General features: G+C 48.5%; 2 protein-coding genes across 2 annotated transcripts in view; one reads left to right on the forward strand and one right to left on the reverse strand.

Moving 5' to 3' along the window:
* Positions 1-2721, reverse strand: part of RPS18 (ribosomal protein S18) — a 6217-nt gene extending 3496 nt beyond the window's left edge. Inside the window, exons 1-2 of the mRNA XM_006144234.3 lie at positions 2647-2721; positions 2047-2145 (exon numbers count right to left, since the gene is read on the reverse strand). Coding sequence (XP_006144296.1) covers positions 2047-2145; positions 2647-2649 — 102 coding nt within the window. The 5' untranslated portion in view covers positions 2650-2721. The remainder of the gene's footprint in view (positions 1-2046; positions 2146-2646) is intronic.
* Positions 2722-2773: 52 nt separating this feature from the next.
* VPS52 (VPS52 subunit of GARP complex) overlaps positions 2774-18485 on the forward strand; it is a 25021-nt gene continuing 9309 nt past the window's right edge. Inside the window, 18 exon segments of the mRNA XM_006144235.2 lie at positions 2774-3096; positions 3098-3172; positions 3994-4078; positions 4198-4250; positions 4428-4503; positions 4659-4726; positions 5395-5570; positions 6475-6625; positions 7308-7408; positions 7508-7640; positions 7824-7881; positions 8216-8349; positions 8725-8880; positions 9280-9398; positions 9648-9771; positions 10027-10122; positions 10232-10321; positions 10547-10612. Coding sequence (XP_006144297.1) covers positions 3073-3096; positions 3098-3172; positions 3994-4078; positions 4198-4250; positions 4428-4503; positions 4659-4726; positions 5395-5570; positions 6475-6625; positions 7308-7408; positions 7508-7640; positions 7824-7881; positions 8216-8349; positions 8725-8880; positions 9280-9398; positions 9648-9771; positions 10027-10122; positions 10232-10321; positions 10547-10612 — 1785 coding nt within the window. The 5' untranslated portion in view covers positions 2774-3072.

An 18485-nucleotide genomic window follows, 5' to 3' on the forward strand; every position in this document is an offset into this window, starting at 1 on the left:
GGAGAAGTGATTGCGGCATGACCATCCCCCCTGGGGGGTGATTTCTCGCTTTCTGTCTCTATGTCTCTCTCTGTCTGCCTGGCGAGCACAGGCGCCCTACAGTGAAAGTCTCTCCAAAAAAAAAAAAAAAAAACCAGCAAGGAAGGCATCATGGCACAGAACAATTTCCCAGAAACTGTACTACTTCCAGAAGTACCTTCTCCTGGCTCATTTACTTTGCTTGCCACTACTTTCACAACTTTGGCACAACCTTTTTCCCCTTGCTTAATCTCTAAGAACCACTCCCCCTCATACCAGATCCTTAAGGAAAGACCACAGCCAAGATAGTTCTCAGCAGAACTGCTAGCTGTTTCTCCTGGCTCTCCACACGAATAGCAAAAACCTTAATACTCATCCAACTCTATGAAAGCCTTTCCCCAATGATAAATAGGGCATCAGGATTCCTAAGACTTATTACATATCCGAAAACACTTCCAGTAAATTGTTTTTCCATGAGTTGTAAATTGACCACAAAGGTTACCCAAATAATGAAAACAAGCTAATCTCATAGAACAAGGTTTTTCAAAAGCATCCTATTAACTATGCTCATCTTTTATGTCCACTATTGCCCTAATTAAGCTTCAGAACAATTCCAAAATAGTTGTTTTATACGGTCTTGCCAGTTTCACAGAATTTCTAACAAGAGAAAATATTGATTCACACTACTTAATTAAATGGCTGTCGCTGGTCTCCCATGTAGTCAACTGCGTGTCAAACTAGGGTGCATATGCATGTGTGTCCAAGGGGCAGGGCTACCCCCCCTGTGGGGTAAATTTTCGCTTTCTGTCTCTTTCTGGTGAGCACACGTACACTATAGCAAAAAGCCTCTCAAAAGAAACAAAAACAAAAGAGAAAAAAACAAATGCTGTATTCTCAAAAAGCACAAACCAAAAAGTCAAGTGCAGGCCAGTCAGTGGTGGGTACATGTGTGCCCAATATCCCAAAGGAGGGAGAAACAGTCCTTCCCCACCTCAAGCTTTCTCACTCTCTCCAGAGCGCACACTTGCCCTCTAGCAAAATTTAAAATGAAAGCAAAGCCAAGGGAATTTAACAAACCTCATAAATGGAACTTATAGTTTACTGCTTAAGTTAACATCTTCTGATAACTCTAATACCAATAGCTAAGTCTATCGGAGCATCCTGCAGATAAACAGGCTCCCATAATTTTATCTCCTCCATAAAATTTGCATCAGTTTCCTTGAAATTTCTCAAAACCTGGCACCAGTATCCCTAATAGCATTCATCCATTCCCTAACACCATATGCATGCCTACTATATGTACCAGAAGCAGGGGACTGTGTCTAAGAAAAACCAGGCTATTCTCCTATAGAATGTGCACATACTGATAGGTAATACAAACAACACCCAGCTATCTGTGATTACACATTATGATTTAAGGAAAAAAAAAAAGGTATAATGTCATTTGAATAGCCAAGAGTTCATCAGGTTTATGAAGAGAAATACCCAAGTTTGCATTCACCAGTGTAAGTCTTGCAATAAGCCAGAGACTGGTACTGGTTCAGAGTTTGAATTGAAAGGAGTGCCAACTTTCATTCCGGGCATCTCAGGCTACCACCCAAATTCTAGGTTTCCTCACACTTAGCACCTGTTGGCATTTCCACTCACCCCTCAAGATGTACAATTACTCAATTTTCAGGGCACATAAAATTTCACAGAAGAGTTGCTGTTACGATGCACCAAGGGACAGGGGAGTCTGCAAGAAACCAAATCTAGAAGGGATCTCGCAAGCTGATTCAGGTAGAGAACCGTATCATTCACCAGGTGAAATACTTTGCCCTGACCTTAGACCACTCTGGCTTTTACTACTTACCTTTTGCCGGAAAGGATAAGGAGATTAGTCCTTTCTTTAATCATCTTTCTTTTCTTAACCCATCAGCAGAGGTGATCTGGATGAAACTTAAGTCTCTTCAACCTTGCCTTATATATAGCTTAGACATCACCAATCTGAGTTTTATTTACTATTCCCTACTCCTTACCCTACTTTACCTTAATGGCAGTGATGGCAAAGGCTATTTTCCGCCGCCCATCGATGTTGGTATTGAGTACTCGCAAAATGTGCTGGAACTTCTCAGGGATCACTAGAGACTAAAAGAGTGTGGGGGAGAAATTAAGACAAAGTGAGCTACCATCAAACTGAAAGGTCGCTAAGTCGAACACACAACGTCAAACGGAAACGATAAGGTTGTCACAGAGAAAGCAACGACCACCTCCCCCCATCTCTCCCCACTTAGGCTTTCCCACCAAAGCAAACTCTTGAGTTTTGCAGAGTGCAGAAACAGGAAACGTTCAAGCTTGGGAAATGCAACCTCTGCCTACTCCCAGAAGTACACTCCGTGAGGCGAAGGCCGGAGGTCCCCACACACGCCTAAACCACTGGCAGTTCCCGTGTGCCCGGGGAGTGACCCTTCCTCAGGCCCCGCTCCCCGGAACTGAAAGTCTTCGCTCGTCCCTTCCCAAGGGCACGATCCAAGGCTTCACACAAAAAGTTGCAGGTCCCCAGGACAGGGCATTCTCAGCACCCTGAGAGCAGACTTTCCCCGCCCGAGTCCCGATGTCGACGGATCCCGGTACGGATTCCACTCTTACCATGGCGGCGGCACAAGCGGCGGCGTGTAGGCCTCCTGTGGAAGAGAGAGCGGAAGTGACGCAATATTGTTATATAGCTTCCAGACGGAAGGGGCGGAGCTACCTAGGATAAGCACTTCGGAGTCGGACTTAGGAGAGTCTGACTCGAATGCTGTAACTTCCGGTGTGGTCTTTCTTTACAGTTCGTAAAGTTCACGCTTATGGAAGCAGGCAAGGTTCCGGGAGGAGATTGTGCTTGAGACGTCCACGTTTCCACTCACACTTGGGTGGAATAATTAGAGCTGATAATGGGAAGACTGGAGTCAAACAATTGAATTCAAACCTCGGAACGATTTCGCCCTGTGCAAGACACTCTGGGACTTGTAGTTCCTCTCTGTGTATCGGACTCGCCGGGACTGACAGCTGCCGGAAGTGAGGCTGCGGGGAATGGCCGCCGCTGCGACCATGGCGGCTGCCCCCGGCTGCCGCCCGGGAGCTAGTGTTGCGGGCTGGAGCCTCAGATATGGAGGAGGAAGAGGGCCCGCTGGTGAGAGCGCGGGGATGTTTCTCCTCCGTAGTCGCGTCCGCTCGTCCTGGCAACAGAAAGGCCTGGGCCGGGTTCTGGCATAGGGATGGGAGCTGGGCTGCTGTGGGTGATGCTACCTGTTTGGCTCCCCATACCCTACCCTGGGATCGGACCCGATCCTGAGCAGGGCCCAAAATGGTTGAAGACACTCAGGTTCTGGGACACAATTTCAACCTCTCCACGTTTTGGGATAGAATAGAGAGGTAGTATTGTATAAAGGTTAAGAACGTGGCCTCTGGAGCCGACTGGGTTCTAATTCTAGCTCTGCTGCTTACATGCTGTGTGTCCTTGGGCAAATTAACCATCTTCTCTGTGCCATCACTTTCCACATCTTGAAGGTGAGGAAGATAATAGGACTTACCATATAGGTTGTCATTAGGATGAGATGAATAGTATGAGATGGTACCTGGCCCGACGGTAAACACTATGTGTTAGCTGACATTTCCAGGGAATCTGAAATTCCCCAAAGATGTGATAAAACACCTGACACAGTAGGAATCACAGGGCCTACATTCAGCCGCAGGTTCTTCTTTGTCCTCTGCATCACCTCCTTTTCCTCAATCGTGCATCTTCTAGTCTTGGACTATGTAACTCCTTGTCATATTCCCTACTCGTGAGCCCAAAGTAGTAGGTTGGGTACAGCAATACTTAGAACTTTCTGACTCAGTACAGTTGTCTTCCCAGTGTAAGTGCCCCCTCCACTTTAAGAATTGGGGTCTCCAGTTGTATTTTGTCCTTATTACACTCTCCCACCCCCATTCCATTCACTTGTTCCCTTCCAGGGTGTTGGTCCTGGGCTCCAGGAGCCACTGCAGCTCGGGGAGTTGGATATCACCTCCGATGAGTTCATCCTGGATGAAGTGGATGGTAAGTGATGGCACAGAGTGGGTGCAGAGAGGCGCGGGGGCTGGGATTGGTGCACAGATGTTCGGTGTGGGGAGGGGGCACTGTGGAGCCGGAACCTTCTGATAAACTTCTATTTCCAGTTCACATTCAGGCAAATCTGGAAGATGAGTTAGTAAAGGAAGCTCTTAAGACGGTGAGGCCTTTCCGCTCTATGTATCAGCCCCTCCTACCCTTCCCCCAAAGGAAAAAACAAAGCCCAAGAAACAATAGCCTCTTGCTATTGTTATACCACTCTAGTCCTTTACTGATTCTGTTCCAGTGTCCCTGCACTTCAACTCCTTCCTGACCTGTCATCTTTATGTTCTCCCAGGGTGTGGATCTTCGTCACTATTCAAAGCAAGTTGAGCTGGAGCTACAGCAAATTGAGCAGAAGTCCATCCGGGATTGTATCCTGTAGCAGGAGGAAGGGATGATGTTGATGTGGGGACTTTTGTAGGGTTTTCTCTGAGGTTTCTGTCACTTCAGAGAGAAACTGGAGAGGGACTGCTGGTCCCAGCATCTCCATCTTTACCGCGAGGCCCCTTGACGTTTTACGGATTAGATATCCAAGAGAGTGAGAACATAGCGTCTCTGCACAATCAGATCACAGCCTGCGATGCTGTCCTGGAAGTGAGTAACCATGACCTGTACCCCTTGATAACTCGGAGCCACACCATGGCCTCTGGTGCCATTCTTTAGGTCTTCAGCCTTAAGCGATGGCAGAATAGGATCACTTTCAGAATGGTCTCAGCAGCCCCCACCCCCACTTTAAAAAAAAAAGAATTATTTAATTTTTAAAATTCATTTATTTATTTTAATTGAGAGATACACAGAAAGAGAGAGAAAGTGAGAAAACAAGCCACCAGGTCCAGGATTCAAACTGTGGTCAGCCATATGGGAGTGTCCAGCGCCTTAACCACCACGCCACCTGTTGGTCCCCCCACCCCTTTTTGAGAATTATTTATTTAATTTTATTTTTTACTATTTAACATTTTACTGTAGGGCATGTGTGCTCACCAGAGAGAGACAGAGAGAGGAGAAACGAGAAAGCAAACTGCTAGGTCGAGGACTCGAACTAGCACGTGCTCGGCCACATGGGAGTTTAGCAACTCTAACCACCATAATACCTGCTGGCCCCTCAGCAGCTGTTTTTGTTGATTGCCATAATGTGACCTTTGGGATGCTCATCGTCTGCCGCCCTCATGGACTGATGGATACTTGGGACTTCACCAAGAAATGCAGGCCCACCTGGTCCATGCCAGCCTGTGGTGCTCCATCAACATCTGTCCTTCCCCCAGCGCATGGAGCAGATGTTGGGAGCTTTTCAGAGTGACCTCAGCTCCATCAGCTCTGAGATCCGGACGCTGCAGGAGCAGTCAGGAGCCATGAACATTCGACTTCGAAACCGCCAGGCAGTTCGGGGGAAACTTGGGGAGCTTGTTGATGGTCTGGTGGTGCCCTCTGCTCTGGTCACGTGAGTCACTGGTTTGAAGGGTAATAATGTCCATAGCAGATACATGGGCTAGGGTGGCCTACTATATTTACCGCATGGGTCTCCTGGCTCTATTTTATCAAATACCTTCCAGAAATTAGTGAGTGGGTTGCAGCCGTGTCTAACCTTGATGCTTACTTTACGCATCAGAGATTAGGCGTGATTCAAGGTTGGGTGAATAGGAGGAGGGTCGAGGCTTGCTGGGGGCATGGAGCGTCCAGGAATGGGAAACTTTGTACCTACGTCTTGACTGTGTGGAGCAGTATAAGAAGGTGGAGGCCAGCTGGTTTGAGCTCCGGACTTGGCAGTTTGCTTTCTCACTTTCTCTCTCTCTGTCTCTCTGGTGAGCACAGTGAATACAATAATAATAATAAATAAAATTACGTGAATAATTTTTTTTTTTAAGAAAAAAGAAGGGGTTGCAGTGTGACTATGCCCCATTGGGGGTGTGCTCTCTCCTCACTCCCTGTCTCTCTGGGAGTGCGTGCTCCTTCTGGCAGTTCATTGCTGGAGAGACAGAGAGGGAGAGACACAGAGAGAGAGTCAGAAAGCAAGAACTCACTCCCCAGGGAGGTTGGTGACACCGCAGTCCCTTCTTTATGCTCCTCTCGGGATCTTGGGCATGCACACACATGCACCCAGTGTGAGTTTTAGGCTGCTGTGAGTTTTAGGTTAGGGTTAGGGTTAAGGTTAGGGTTAGGCACTGGGACTCAAACCACAGTCGACTACGTGAGAGTCCAGCAACGTAACCATTACGCCAACTACTGGTCCCTCTGGCAATTCATTTAGAGAAAGGAAAACAAAGTAGAGATGACAGAGACTGGATGTCAGGTTTAGGGCTCTCTGGGTCTTCCTTCTAACCCACGCCTCTCCTCCTTGCCACCAGGGCAATTCTGGAGGCCCCCGTGACTGAGCCCAGGTTCCTGGAGCAGTTGCAGGAGCTGGATGCCAAAGCAGCTGCAGTCAGGGAGCAGGAAGCTAGAGGCACGGCAGCCTGCGCAGACGTCAGGGGCGTGCTCGACCGGCTCCGGGTCAAGGTGGGAGCTGGGGGCGGTTCCCTGGTGACGGTTGGAACTGGCCTCCCTAAAAGTGTTACCCTGGATTTCCCTGGCACAACTCATTGTAGCCTGTCCCTAAGAACTTCACCGTGCCTTAGGGTACGTGTGCTTGCCAGAGAGAGACAGTAAGAGGGAAAGTGAAAAATCACGCCAGAAGGGATAGCCACACCGCAATTCTGTCTCCTCCATTCTCCTCCTGGGCTGTTGGATACGAATACACACATGTGCCCAGCATGAGTTTCAAGTCACCAGGTCTGGGACTCGAACTGCAGTTGACCATGTGAGAGTCCAGGGATGTAGCCGGTACACCATCTGCTGGTCCCAGTTACCCTAAAATATCTTAAGAAATACCCCAGAGAGGGGCCAGCAGGTGGTGTGGTGGTTAAGGGCACTGAACTCCCACATGGCCAACTGTGGTTTGAGTCCCAGACCTGGCATATTGCTTTCTCACTTTCTCTCTCTCTCTCTCTGTCTCTTACTCTAGCCCTCTCTGGTCAAATAAAAAATAAATAAAGTTTAAGTAAAAGAATTCTAAAAAAGAAAAAGAAATACCCCGAAGATATTTTCTACTCCTCTCCGGTGTTGGGCGTTTGCACTTTCCCCCACTCCTGCATGGCAGAAGGGGTGCAGCTTCACGCCCTGTTTGATCCCTTACATCTAGGCAGTGACAAAGATCCGAGAGTTCATCCTCCAGAAGATTTACTCCTTCAGAAAACCCATGACCAACTACCAGATTCCCCAGACAGCTCTGCTGAAGTACAGGTCGTCGCCCCAGGGAAGGGCGCGGGGTGGTCTCAGCTCTCCCATAGCCCCACGTGGGCGCCTGGCTTCATGGGCTGACCGGTTTCTCGGCCCTTCCAGATTCTTCTATCAGTTCCTGCTGGGCAACGAGCGAGCAACCGCCAAGGAGATCCGCGACGAGTACGTGGAGACGCTGAGCAAGATCTACCTGTCTTACTACCGCTCCTACCTGGGGCGGCTCATGAAGGTGCAGGTGAGGCCAAGGTGGGGAGGAGTCCTGGGCAGGTGGTCCGGGAGGCCAAGCAGGGGAGGCGTCCTGGGCAAGTAGTCCGGGAGGCCAAGGGGGGAGGCGTCCTGGGCAAGTGGTCCAGGGGCGGGGACAAGGCAGGACAGGACGGGAGAAACTGATGAGCAGTCTCTTTTCCGCTTTGTCTAGTATGAGGAGGTTGCTGAGAAAGATGACCTAATGGGTGTGGAAGATACGGCAAAGAAAGATATCCTGAGGCTGGAGAGCGCTCAGGCCAGGCCCCGCGACGGGGAGGACTCCTGGCTCCAGCCTCCCAGACGCTGCTGCTTTCCTCTTTCTGTGGGCACGTGATGGAAGCAGCGGCCCCTCCCTAGAAGAACGCGCGTGTCGTTTTGACACAGGCTGTTGTGCGTGGTTCCGGGGGCCTAGGGACTCCCGAAGCCCACTCACAGCTGCCAGGTGGAGTGGGGCCAGGACTGGGAAAGAGGGATGTCTCGACCGTGGCTGGCACCTGGGGTTCAGCCTTAGTCTTTGGGCCCAGTTGTGGTCTCACTGTTTTCCTTGACTCTGAGCCTTGTCACGATTCTTCTCGAAGCCATCCCTCCGCAGCAGGAACACCATCTTCACCCTAGGGACCCGCGGCTCTGTCATCTCCCCCACCGAACTCGAGGCCCCCATCCTGGTGCCTCACACAGCCCAGCGGGGAGATCAGAGGGTAGGAAACGTCGGTCCTGAAGGGGACCTGTGTCAATCTGCTTAGTCCTGGGAGTGGCCTCCTGCAACCCTAGCCTGCCGTGACGCGAGAAGGGCCGGGAAACACTGACTTCCCAGCACGCAGTGCGGAGGGGCTGGCTGCGGGGACTGGCTGTCACGAGGCGGGCGTTGTGGCTGTGGGAGCGGCAGCAGCTGGGGTGGGCTGCTCTGTGCCCCTGTCCCCAGCCCTGCAGCGTCCCCTCAGCTCGCTCTTCCCAGCAGCACTTGGGCTGGCCGCGGAGGGTCTGCAGAGCTGGCCTCACCCAGCTTTGCTGCTCTTAGCCGCTTGCGTGGGGAGCCCGTGCTGGGGTCCATCCTCTGCCTCTTCTCCCCCCAGTACCCATTCGAGGCCCTCTTCCGCAGCCAGCACTACGCCCTCCTGGACAATTCCTGCCGTGAATATCTTTTCATCTGTGAGTTTTTTGTTGTGTCGGGCCCTGCCGCACACGACCTGTTCCATGCCGTCATGGGCCGCACCCTTAACATGACCCTGGTAAGATCCTGGTTTCCTGCATCCTTAAACCCCGTCATCCTCAGCCCTCGTCAGCACCACAGCAGGGTGAGACCCAGTAGTACTAGACCAGGATCCCCTCAAAGCTTGCGTCTGGAAGACGCGCCCCTGCTGGTCCTCACGCAGGCACTACACCTGAAAACCGAGGGGCCCCGAACCTCCGTGTTCTGACCCTGTCCCAAGCCCCCACTGAATCCTGCCTGTGATCACAGATCCCAGTTACCCAGGACCACCCGAGTGGCCAGTGGACAGAGGAGGGGGGCCCTTCCCTTCTAGATCTCTCCCTTCCCGCCCCCCAGTGCCTTATTCAGAGACCGTGTGTTTGTACCACTGGGAGCGACAAGCTGATGGACCGCGTTCCCCCTGCCTGTCCCATCACAGAAACACCTGGAGTCCTATCTGGCCGACTGCTACGACGCCATTGCCGTGTTTCTCTGTATCCACATCGTCCTCAGGTTCCGCAGCATTGCAGCCAAGAGGGATGTCCCTGCCCTGGACAGGTCACTAAGTTCCGGTCCCTGGTGCCCCACAGGCCCTGACCTGTGGTCTTACCCAACTCCGCCCTGACCCCTGGGGTCCTCCTGGCCTGACTCCCTCAGCCCCCATTCATCTGCCTCAGAGGCAGCGCTGCTGTCCTGGCCTGCCTTCCACTGCACCCTCCTCCCTGCCAGCTGCTGACCGCTAACCCGAGGATGACCCACCCCTCCCACACTCCCCGCCAGCCAGCCTGACCCAGACTGAGCCCACAGGTACTGGGAGCAGGTGCTCGCCTTGCTGTGGCCACGGTTTGAGCTGATCCTGGAGATGAATGTCCAGAGCGTCCGCAGCACTGACCCTCAGCGCCTCGGGGGACTGGACACTCGGCCCCACTATGTGAGAGAGGGCGAGGGTAACAAAGGGTCCTTGAAGGGCAGGGCCGTGAGCCTCACTGTGGGTTAGCTGGTGTTGTGTCGCGCACACCGTGTGAGGGGCGGATGATGCGTGGGGTCAGACTCCTGGGGGCTGGGCACTGTGGGAAGGAGGGACTGGAGGCTGGAGTCGCACGGAGGCTTGTTGGTCAAGGGAGTCGGGAGCTGGTACTGCTTGAGCCGGAGAGGGGGCTGAGTTTTCTTCCTGCCTTCTTCCTAGATCACACGCCGGTATGCCGAGTTCTCCTCTGCTCTTGTCAGCATCAACCAGACGATTCCCAATGAGCGGACGATGCAGCTGCTGGGACAGCTCCAGGTGAGGTCGAGCCCCAGACACTTCCCGCAGCCCGGCCGCTGTCACGGGTGGCACCTGAGGCCGGGGGACCTTGCTTTCTCCAGCCACTTTCTCCTTTTGGCTTTTTCAGGTGGAGGTGGAGAATTTCGTCCTCCGAGTGGCAGCCGAGTTCTCCTCAAGGAAGGAGCAGCTTGTGTTTCTGATCAACAACTATGACATGGCCTTCTGATGGTAACGGCCGCTCCGCCCCTCTCCCTCCCCGAGCTCGGGCTCCCCTGCTCTGTTAGCTCCGTGAGGGCATGGACGATGTTCGCCTTGCCCAGGGCTGTACTCCTGCGGTCCGGCGCAGTAAGCAAGTGCCTGGGACAGTAAGCGAGGAAGAAGGGAGCGTCCGGGAGGGAAGAACTACCCTCCCCAAACGCGCCGTTTCCTTTGTCCTCCCTAGGAGCGGGCTGCAGATGACAGCAAAGAGGTGGAGAGTTTCCAGCAGCTGCTCAATGCTCGGACACAGGTAGGGTGTGGGCAAAGGGCAGAGACCTGTTAGAGTTGCTTCCAGCTGTGTGTGTGTCTGTGTGTGCGTGTGCATGTAGGGGGTGGCTGATAGACCTCAGATACACAAACTGAGAATTATTATAACTTTTAACTTCACAGCATGCTGTCATTATTGGTGTATTCTGTTTTTTGAAAAAAAGTGGTTTTTGGTTGGGGAGAGATTTTTGCTATAGGGAGCGCACTCACTGGAATAACAGAGAGAAGGCGAGAAGTCATATCTTCTCCAGGGAGGATGACCACCTCATAATCCCTTTTCTATTCTCCTCTCGGGATTTTGGACATGCACACACATGTGCCTGGCAGGAGTTTCAAGCTGCCGGTTCTGGGACTTGAACCACAGTCAGCCATGTGGGAATTCAGTGCCTTAATCACTATGCTACCTGTTGGCCCCCAATTTTTATTTATTTATTTAAAGTTTATTCCTTTTTGAGTGAGAGACAGACAGAGACAGGTACCCTTGGCAGAGTCTTCCTGCCACGATCCACTCCCTGTCTCAGCCAGCTCCAGGTCTGTGGGCATGGGTGCAGCCGGTGTGCTCAGGGAGGCCTCTGAAAGTGACCCAGACCCCACCTGGTCGTCCCCGCAGAGTGTGTGTCACTTCTGCACCACCCGCTAGCCCCTTCGTCTGTTTCTGTTTCATTTTATTTTAAGTGCTGCGAATACTCATGAACCTGCCACAAATCCAGAACTGTGACCTTGATTAAAAGAAACAGTATCGGGACCAGCAGATGGCGTAATGGTTACATCAGAGCTTTCTGTCTGTCTGTCTCCCCGGGGAGTGAATCTGTCCTAATAGCAAAAAATCTCTTAAAAACAAAAATCCCCTGAAAACCCAAAGTCAGATGATGAATTCTTCCTCACCCCACCCTCTGCCTCTCTAATTTTATTGTCGTGTTATTGCATGACTAGTTCATTCTTTTTCATGGTGACGTAATACCACGTTGTGTCAATGTACACACTTTGTAAGTGGACCTTGGGGTGATTTCTGACACTTCGTAAGTGGACCTTGGGGTGATTTCTAGGTTTTGCTCCTGTGAATACTGTCTTATTAACAGCCATGTCTTTTAGCACACATTGATGTTGATAAACCTGATCAAAAGCTTTTCTTGGATGGGGGGACAGCAAATGGCAAGGTGGTTAGGGCACTGAACTCTCACATGACTGACTGCAGTTTGAATCCCAGACCTGGCAGCTTGCTTTCTCATTTTCCCTCTTTATGTCTTTCTCTCTGGTAAGCATACATGTCCTATCACAAGTTTAAAAATAATAACAATAATAAAATTAAATAATTCTTTAAAAGAAAAAAGCGTATTTTGAATGTATGCTGAGGGCGTTAGGCTTGCTGCTTGTAGGGTACACCAGGGCTCAGCGTTATGAGGCAGGGCCACGTTGTCCTCCTAGGTAGTCGCACCAGGCCACCCCTTACCGGCAACACGGAAGGATTCTCACTGAGCCGTTTTCCCCAACATTGCCGTTCTTGCCTATGTCTCCCGGGGGTCTTGCAGTTCCCTGATTACTAATGAAGTCGAGCCTCATTTCCAATGTTTTAGCATTTTCTTTCTTGGAAAATGTCTTTCGTAGCATTTACTCTTTTAACATTTGTGTCATTTGTTTCCTTTTTAATTTTTGTAGGAGTTCTTTGCATAGTGTACACATTAATCTTTTATTGATCGTGTAGGCCGCAAATGTCTTTCAGTATGTGTCTTTTTTGCTATTTTCCCTTAAAGTTTTTGCCATAGGTCATGTGTGCTCGTTGGAGAGACAGACAGAGGGAAAGTGAGAAGTCACCCCCCAGGTGGCCACGTCACAATCCCTTCTCCTCCATTGTCCTCCTGGGATTTGGGGCACACATGCAATGCACAGGCTTGATTTTCAAGCCGCCTTGTACTATGGTTGGCCATGTGGGATCCAGGGCCTTAACCACCAAGCCACCTGCTGGCCCCAGTATTTTACAAGCCTCCAAGGGCTGGGATTCCAACCATGTCTGCTATGTGAGATCCAGGTCTCTTAACAGCTGGGTCCTCCTCTCCATTTTTTCCTTTCTTTTTTTTTTTTTTGGTTCTGCATAGGGTGCAAGTATTTGTCAGAGACAGAGAGAGAGAATGAGACAGAAAAGGAAAGTGAGAAATCATCTCTGGGGAGATGACCATGTGGCAATACCTTCTTTTTCATTCTCTTAGAATCTTTGACATGCACACATATGTGCCTGGTGTGAAAATAAACTTAAAAAAAAATGTTAAATAGGGGCCGGCAGGTGGTATGCTGATTAAGGTTGCTGGACTCCCACATGGCCAATCACAGTTCAAGTTCTGGACCTGGTGGCTTGCTTTCTCTCTTTCTCTCTCTGTCCCTCTCTGTTCAAATTAAAATAAATAAATAAATAAAAGTTTTTTTAAAAAGTTAAATAACAGGCCAGCAGGTGGTGAGTGATTAAGGTGCTAGACTCCCACATGGTTGAGACAGTTCAAGTCCTGGACCCAGCAGCTTGAAACTCATGCTGGGCACATGTGCGTGCATACCCAAAACCCCGAGAGGAAAATGGAGAAGTGATCGCAGCTTGGCCATCCCCCCCTGGGGGGTGATTTCTCACTTTGTCTCTCTCTGGTGAGCACATGTGCCCTATAGCAAAAATCTCTCCAAAAAAAAAAAAATGAAGTTAAGTAAACAATTTATTTAGAGGGTAGATTCAAAAAGAATAGAATAGAAAGTCTAAACAAAGAGGCAAAAATCAATTAAATACCATTCTAGTAATATTATTATTATTTTTAATTTTGGTATAGAGTGCATGCCTTCACCAGAAAGAGACAGAGAGGGCAGGTAAGAAAACACCCCACCGCAGGGATGGCCACACTGTAATCCCTTTTTTATTCTCCTTGTAAGATTTCAGGCATGCACACACACAGACACACACACACACACACACACACACACCCAGGGTGTTTTTCAAGCTGCTGAGTCTGCGACTCGCAGCCACTCAGTGGGCCGTGTTCGATCCGGCTCCTTAACCTCCACACCACCAGCTGGCCTTCCATTTTTAAAGGTAGCCTCTAAAATATCTTTTGATGATTATTTTTTGGAATTTCAGCACAAAGATATCGAAGGCCTTTTGTTAGATTCATCATCCCCTGGTGGGTGTAATATGTACTTTCAGTCCTACTAGGAATAAATAAATCAGCCATGTGGGATCCAGCCACCTTGACCACTAGGCCGCCAGCTGGCCCTGTTTTTCACAGTTTAACTGTCTTTCTAAGTAGCATATAGCTGGCATTTTTAAATAAATGGATTATCTCTGCCTTTTAATTGTGAAATAATCCATTTTTCATTGCTGTGATTCATGTTACGTTTGGACTATTTGTACTTTTCTCCCGTCTGTAATTTTTTTTTTTTTTTTGCTGTAGGACATATGCACTTGCCAGAGACAGTGAAAATGAGAAAGCACCCCTCGGGGGTATAGCAACAGCTGCGATCCCTTCTCCTCCCTCCTCCTTTATTCTCTTCTCAGGACTCAGGACACACACTTGTACATGCCCAGCATGTCTTTCAAGCCTGCTGGTCTGGGACTCAAACCCCCCCCCCCCCCTCCAGCCCCCATCTGTAATGTCCTGTTGGTCCCGTGTCTTCTGTGCTTCTTGCCTTTACTTTACTACATCTTTCTCTCGAGTGGGAATTTGTACTCAATTCTCTTAGGCTTTTTCCTTTAAAATTTACCTTGCATATTTAGCTGATCATCTCAACAATATCCACTCACTCTCAGGACCAGCAGACGGAATAACGGTTATGTTGCCGAACTCCCACATAGTCGACTGCGGTTCGAATCTCACACCTGGTGGCTTAAAACTCAGGCCAGGTGCGTGTGCACGCATGCTCAAAATCCTGGGAGGAGAGTGGAGGAGAAGGACCGCAGTGTGACCATCCCCTGGGAATGCTGAGTGCATGTGCCATGTGTGCCCGAAATTCTGAGAGGAGAATGGAAAAGGGACTGCAACGTGGCCATTCCTCTCTGGGGGTGCTTTCTCACTTGTTGCTCTTTGTCTCTGGTGAGCGCACGCATCCTTCAGCAGAAAGAAAAGGAAGGAAGGAAGGAAAAAAGATGTTTTGATGGAAGTTTATTCGTAGTAGTAAACTTTGTGTTCATTTTTAAACAATTATGTATTTATTTAACTTTATTTATCGTTGTTATTTTTAAAATTTGACCGGGGAGAGGGAGAGAGAAATGGAAAGTGAGAAAGCAAGCTGCCAGGTCTGGTACTCAATTGGCCATGTGGGGCTCCAGTGCCTTAACCACCACACCACCTGCCAGCCTCCCCCCCTACTTTTTAAAAAAGAATTACTTATTGGAGGGACCAGCAGATGGCATAATGGTTACATCGCTGGACTCCCACATAGTCGACTGTGGTTCAAGTCCTGGACCCAGTGACTTAAAACTCATGCTGAGCGCGTGTGCATGCATGCCCAAAGTTCTGAGAGGAGAATGGAGGAGAAGGGATTGCAGCGTGACCATACCTCCTGGGGGTGGAGGGGTGATTTCTCGCTTTCTGTCTCTCTGTCTCTCTGGCGAGCACACATGCCCTATAGCAAAAACCTTTCTAAAAAAAAAAAAAGAATTACTTAATGGGGCCAGCAGATGGTATAATGTTTACATTGGTGGACTCCCATGTAGTTGACCACAGTTCAAGGCCCGAACCCAGAGGCTTAAAACTCATGCTGGGTTCATGTGCATACGTGCCCAGACTCTCGAGAGGAGACTGGAGGAGAAGAGATTGTGGCGTGGCCATCCCCTGTGTCCTCCCCCCCACCCCGGGGGGGTTGATTTCTTGCTTTCTGTCTCTCTGGTGAGCATACACGCTCTGTAGCAAAAATCTCTCTGTAAAAGAAAAAGAAGAATTACTTCTTTTATTTGATCCATTATTTCGATTCTTTTTAAAAACTTGTTACAGTCATCAGAGAGAAATGGGGCAGGGGGCGGGTTGGGGGGGACGAAAGCAAGGCACCAGGTCCAGGACTTGAACTGTGGTTTGCCATGTGGGAGTCCAGCACCCCAACCACCACACTGCCTGCTGGCCTGTTTTTGTTCTTTTAATAAAATATCTTTATTTCATCTTTATTAGGGAATGATTTTTGCTCTCTTACAGTCGAATTTTAGGTTAGTTATTTTCTCTCAATACTTATAAGATGATTTTCTACTGTTTTCTGGCTTATGTTGTCCCTGTGGAGAAGCCTGCTGTTGGTCTAACTTCTGTTCCTCTGGAGGCAATCTGTTGTCTCTGTTTTTAAAGCTCTCCTTTTTTTCCTTTGCTATTCTGAAGTTTTACTGCAACCTGTCTAGATGTGGATTTCTCTTTATTTATCTTGCTTGGCATTATGTTGTGTTTCCTGGGTCTTTGAATTATGTTTTTTATTCAGAAAAATGTGTAGTTTTTCTTTTCCTTTTTTTAAATGCTAGTGGACACACACACAAAAGAGAGAGAACTTTCCGTCAGGGCCCTGGGTATGCTGTACTCCTTTCCCTTCCAATTCCCCATCCTGTCAGGATCCTGGGCATGTGTGTACCCTGTGTGGTTTTCAAGCCACTGGGTCTGGGACTCAAACCCTGGTTGACTATGTGGGATTCAGCTTCCTCTGTGCAGCACTTAAACACAGTGCGACAGGCTAACCTCATGGTATCTTTTTTTTTTTTTAAAGAATGATTTGATTTAACTTTATATATATTTTATATATATATATATGTACATATATATATATTAGAGATTTATTTATTTATTTTATTTCATTTGTTATTATTTTTTAATTTGAAAAGAGAAAGAGAGAAAGGGAAAGGGAGAAAGAAAGCCGCCAGGTCCGAGACTCGAACTATGGTTGGCCATGTGAGCATCCAGTGCCTTTAACCACCATGCCACCTGCTAGCCCCTAACTTCATATATTTTTTATTTTTAAAAATCTGACCAGAGAAGTACAGAGAGAGGGGGAAAGTGAGAAAGCAAGCCACCAGGTCTGGGACTCGAACTGAGGTCAGCTCTGTGGTAGTCCAGCGCCCTTAATCACCACAGCGCCTGCTGGCCCCTCACAGTATCTTTTGAAACATTGTTTTTCCTTTATTCTTCCTTCTTGTCTCTTCCTGGGAATCTGATTAATTATAGATTAGACTTTCCTATTGCAGTCTCTTTTTAGTAAAATAAGCCTGTAATGAGATGAGAAAGAATTCAGTTGTTTTCACTAGAACGGTCAGGTGACCAGAGGGCATATCAGCTCCCCTTCAGAAGTGCAGGTCTCTCAAGGCTCCGTCCCGCACAGAAGGCACTTCCCCAGTGGACCACGCTGAGAGCAGCTCAGAGGCTGTGGGGCTTGCCAGGTGTGGGGAGCCAGCCGCCATCAGTACGTCGGTACTTCCTCCTCTTTCTTTGCTGCTTCATACTATGTGGCAAAGGTCATTAGCCCAAGCCCAGGACACTTGTTCTCTCTAGCCACTTCCCTGCTATCACAATGTTCTGTTTGGGGCCGGCAGGTGTCATGGTGGTCAAAGCCACTGGATTCCCACATGGCCAACCACAGTTTGAGTCCCAGACCTGGTGGCTTGCTTTCTCACTTTCCCTTTTTCTCTCTCTCTGGTTAAATGAAAAAATAATAATAACAAATGGAATTAAACAGAAAACATAATTCTTTTTAAAAAGGTTCAATTTGGCTTCATAGAAAACTTTTTTCCCTTTTTCTGTCTCTTCTCATAAGCTATTGTTATGTGCCATTTTGCCTGTCTCTGAGTGGACCAGTGATACCACAGATATTTTCAGATTATAAACTCCTATCTCCCATAGACCTCTATATGGAAATTACAAATCATTCTTTCATTGGCTATGTGAAGGTTATCTTTGTTTTCAAAAATCCATCTTCATTAATTTATGAGACTTATTATTTGATTTGTAACCAATTTGTTTTTTTTAATTATCAATTTAATTTTATTCATTCATTCATTTTATCTCATTTGACCAGGCAGAGAGAGACACAGAGAGAGGTAGACAGAGGGAAAAGTGAGAAAGCGAGTCACCAGGTCGCAGACTTGAACCATGGTCAGCCATGTGGGAGTGTCCAGCGCCTTAATTACCATGCCACCTACTGGGCCCTGCAATTTGGTTTTCTTTAGAACTGCCATTTCACAGTAAAGGAACATCATAGGAATAGAAAACTTAATGTTTATCTAAGTCCAGACCAGTGCTACCTGATAGAAATATAATGCATGCCACAAATGGAAGCCACTTAAATTATTGTCAGTTGCCTAGTAGCTACATTTTCTTTTTTTTTTTTTTTACTTTTTATCTACATTTATTTTATGCTGACTTTATTTCTGTGCCATAAGTTTTTGTTTCTTCAGTTTCTTCTGGGATATCTTTTTCTCCTGTGCGACTTCCTCTTCCGGTTTAGGAACAATTTGCTCCTTTTCAGTGAGGATCTTCTCGATGTGACAACGGGTTACTCCGCCCCTGAGCTCTGTACTAGGACGGCGCATCTTGGGGGCCTTGCTCACCTGGACGTGCTCAATGACCAGAGAATCTACATCTAACCCCTTGAGCTCAGCATTACTCTCTGCATTTTTAAGCACATGCAGCAAAAATTCAGCACTCTTTTTGGGCCACCGACCTTGTGTCCAGCCCCACCGTTTAGCCTGGGCACATCTACCAACTCCACCATTGTAATGACAGAATGGCACACACGGCTTCTGTAAAGCGACATCCTTCAGATAGTTGGTGGCTTTTCGTATATGCATACCCTCGATGGCCTGGGCAGTTTCATGAGCGTCCTTAAAGTGAACACAAAGCTTTGAACCTCTTTTTTTTTTTTTG

Source organism: Tupaia chinensis, unplaced genomic scaffold, assembly GCF_000334495.1.
Source record: "Tupaia chinensis unplaced genomic scaffold, TupChi_1.0 Scaffold000116_1, whole genome shotgun sequence".
NCBI lineage: Eukaryota > Metazoa > Chordata > Mammalia > Scandentia > Tupaiidae > Tupaia > Tupaia belangeri.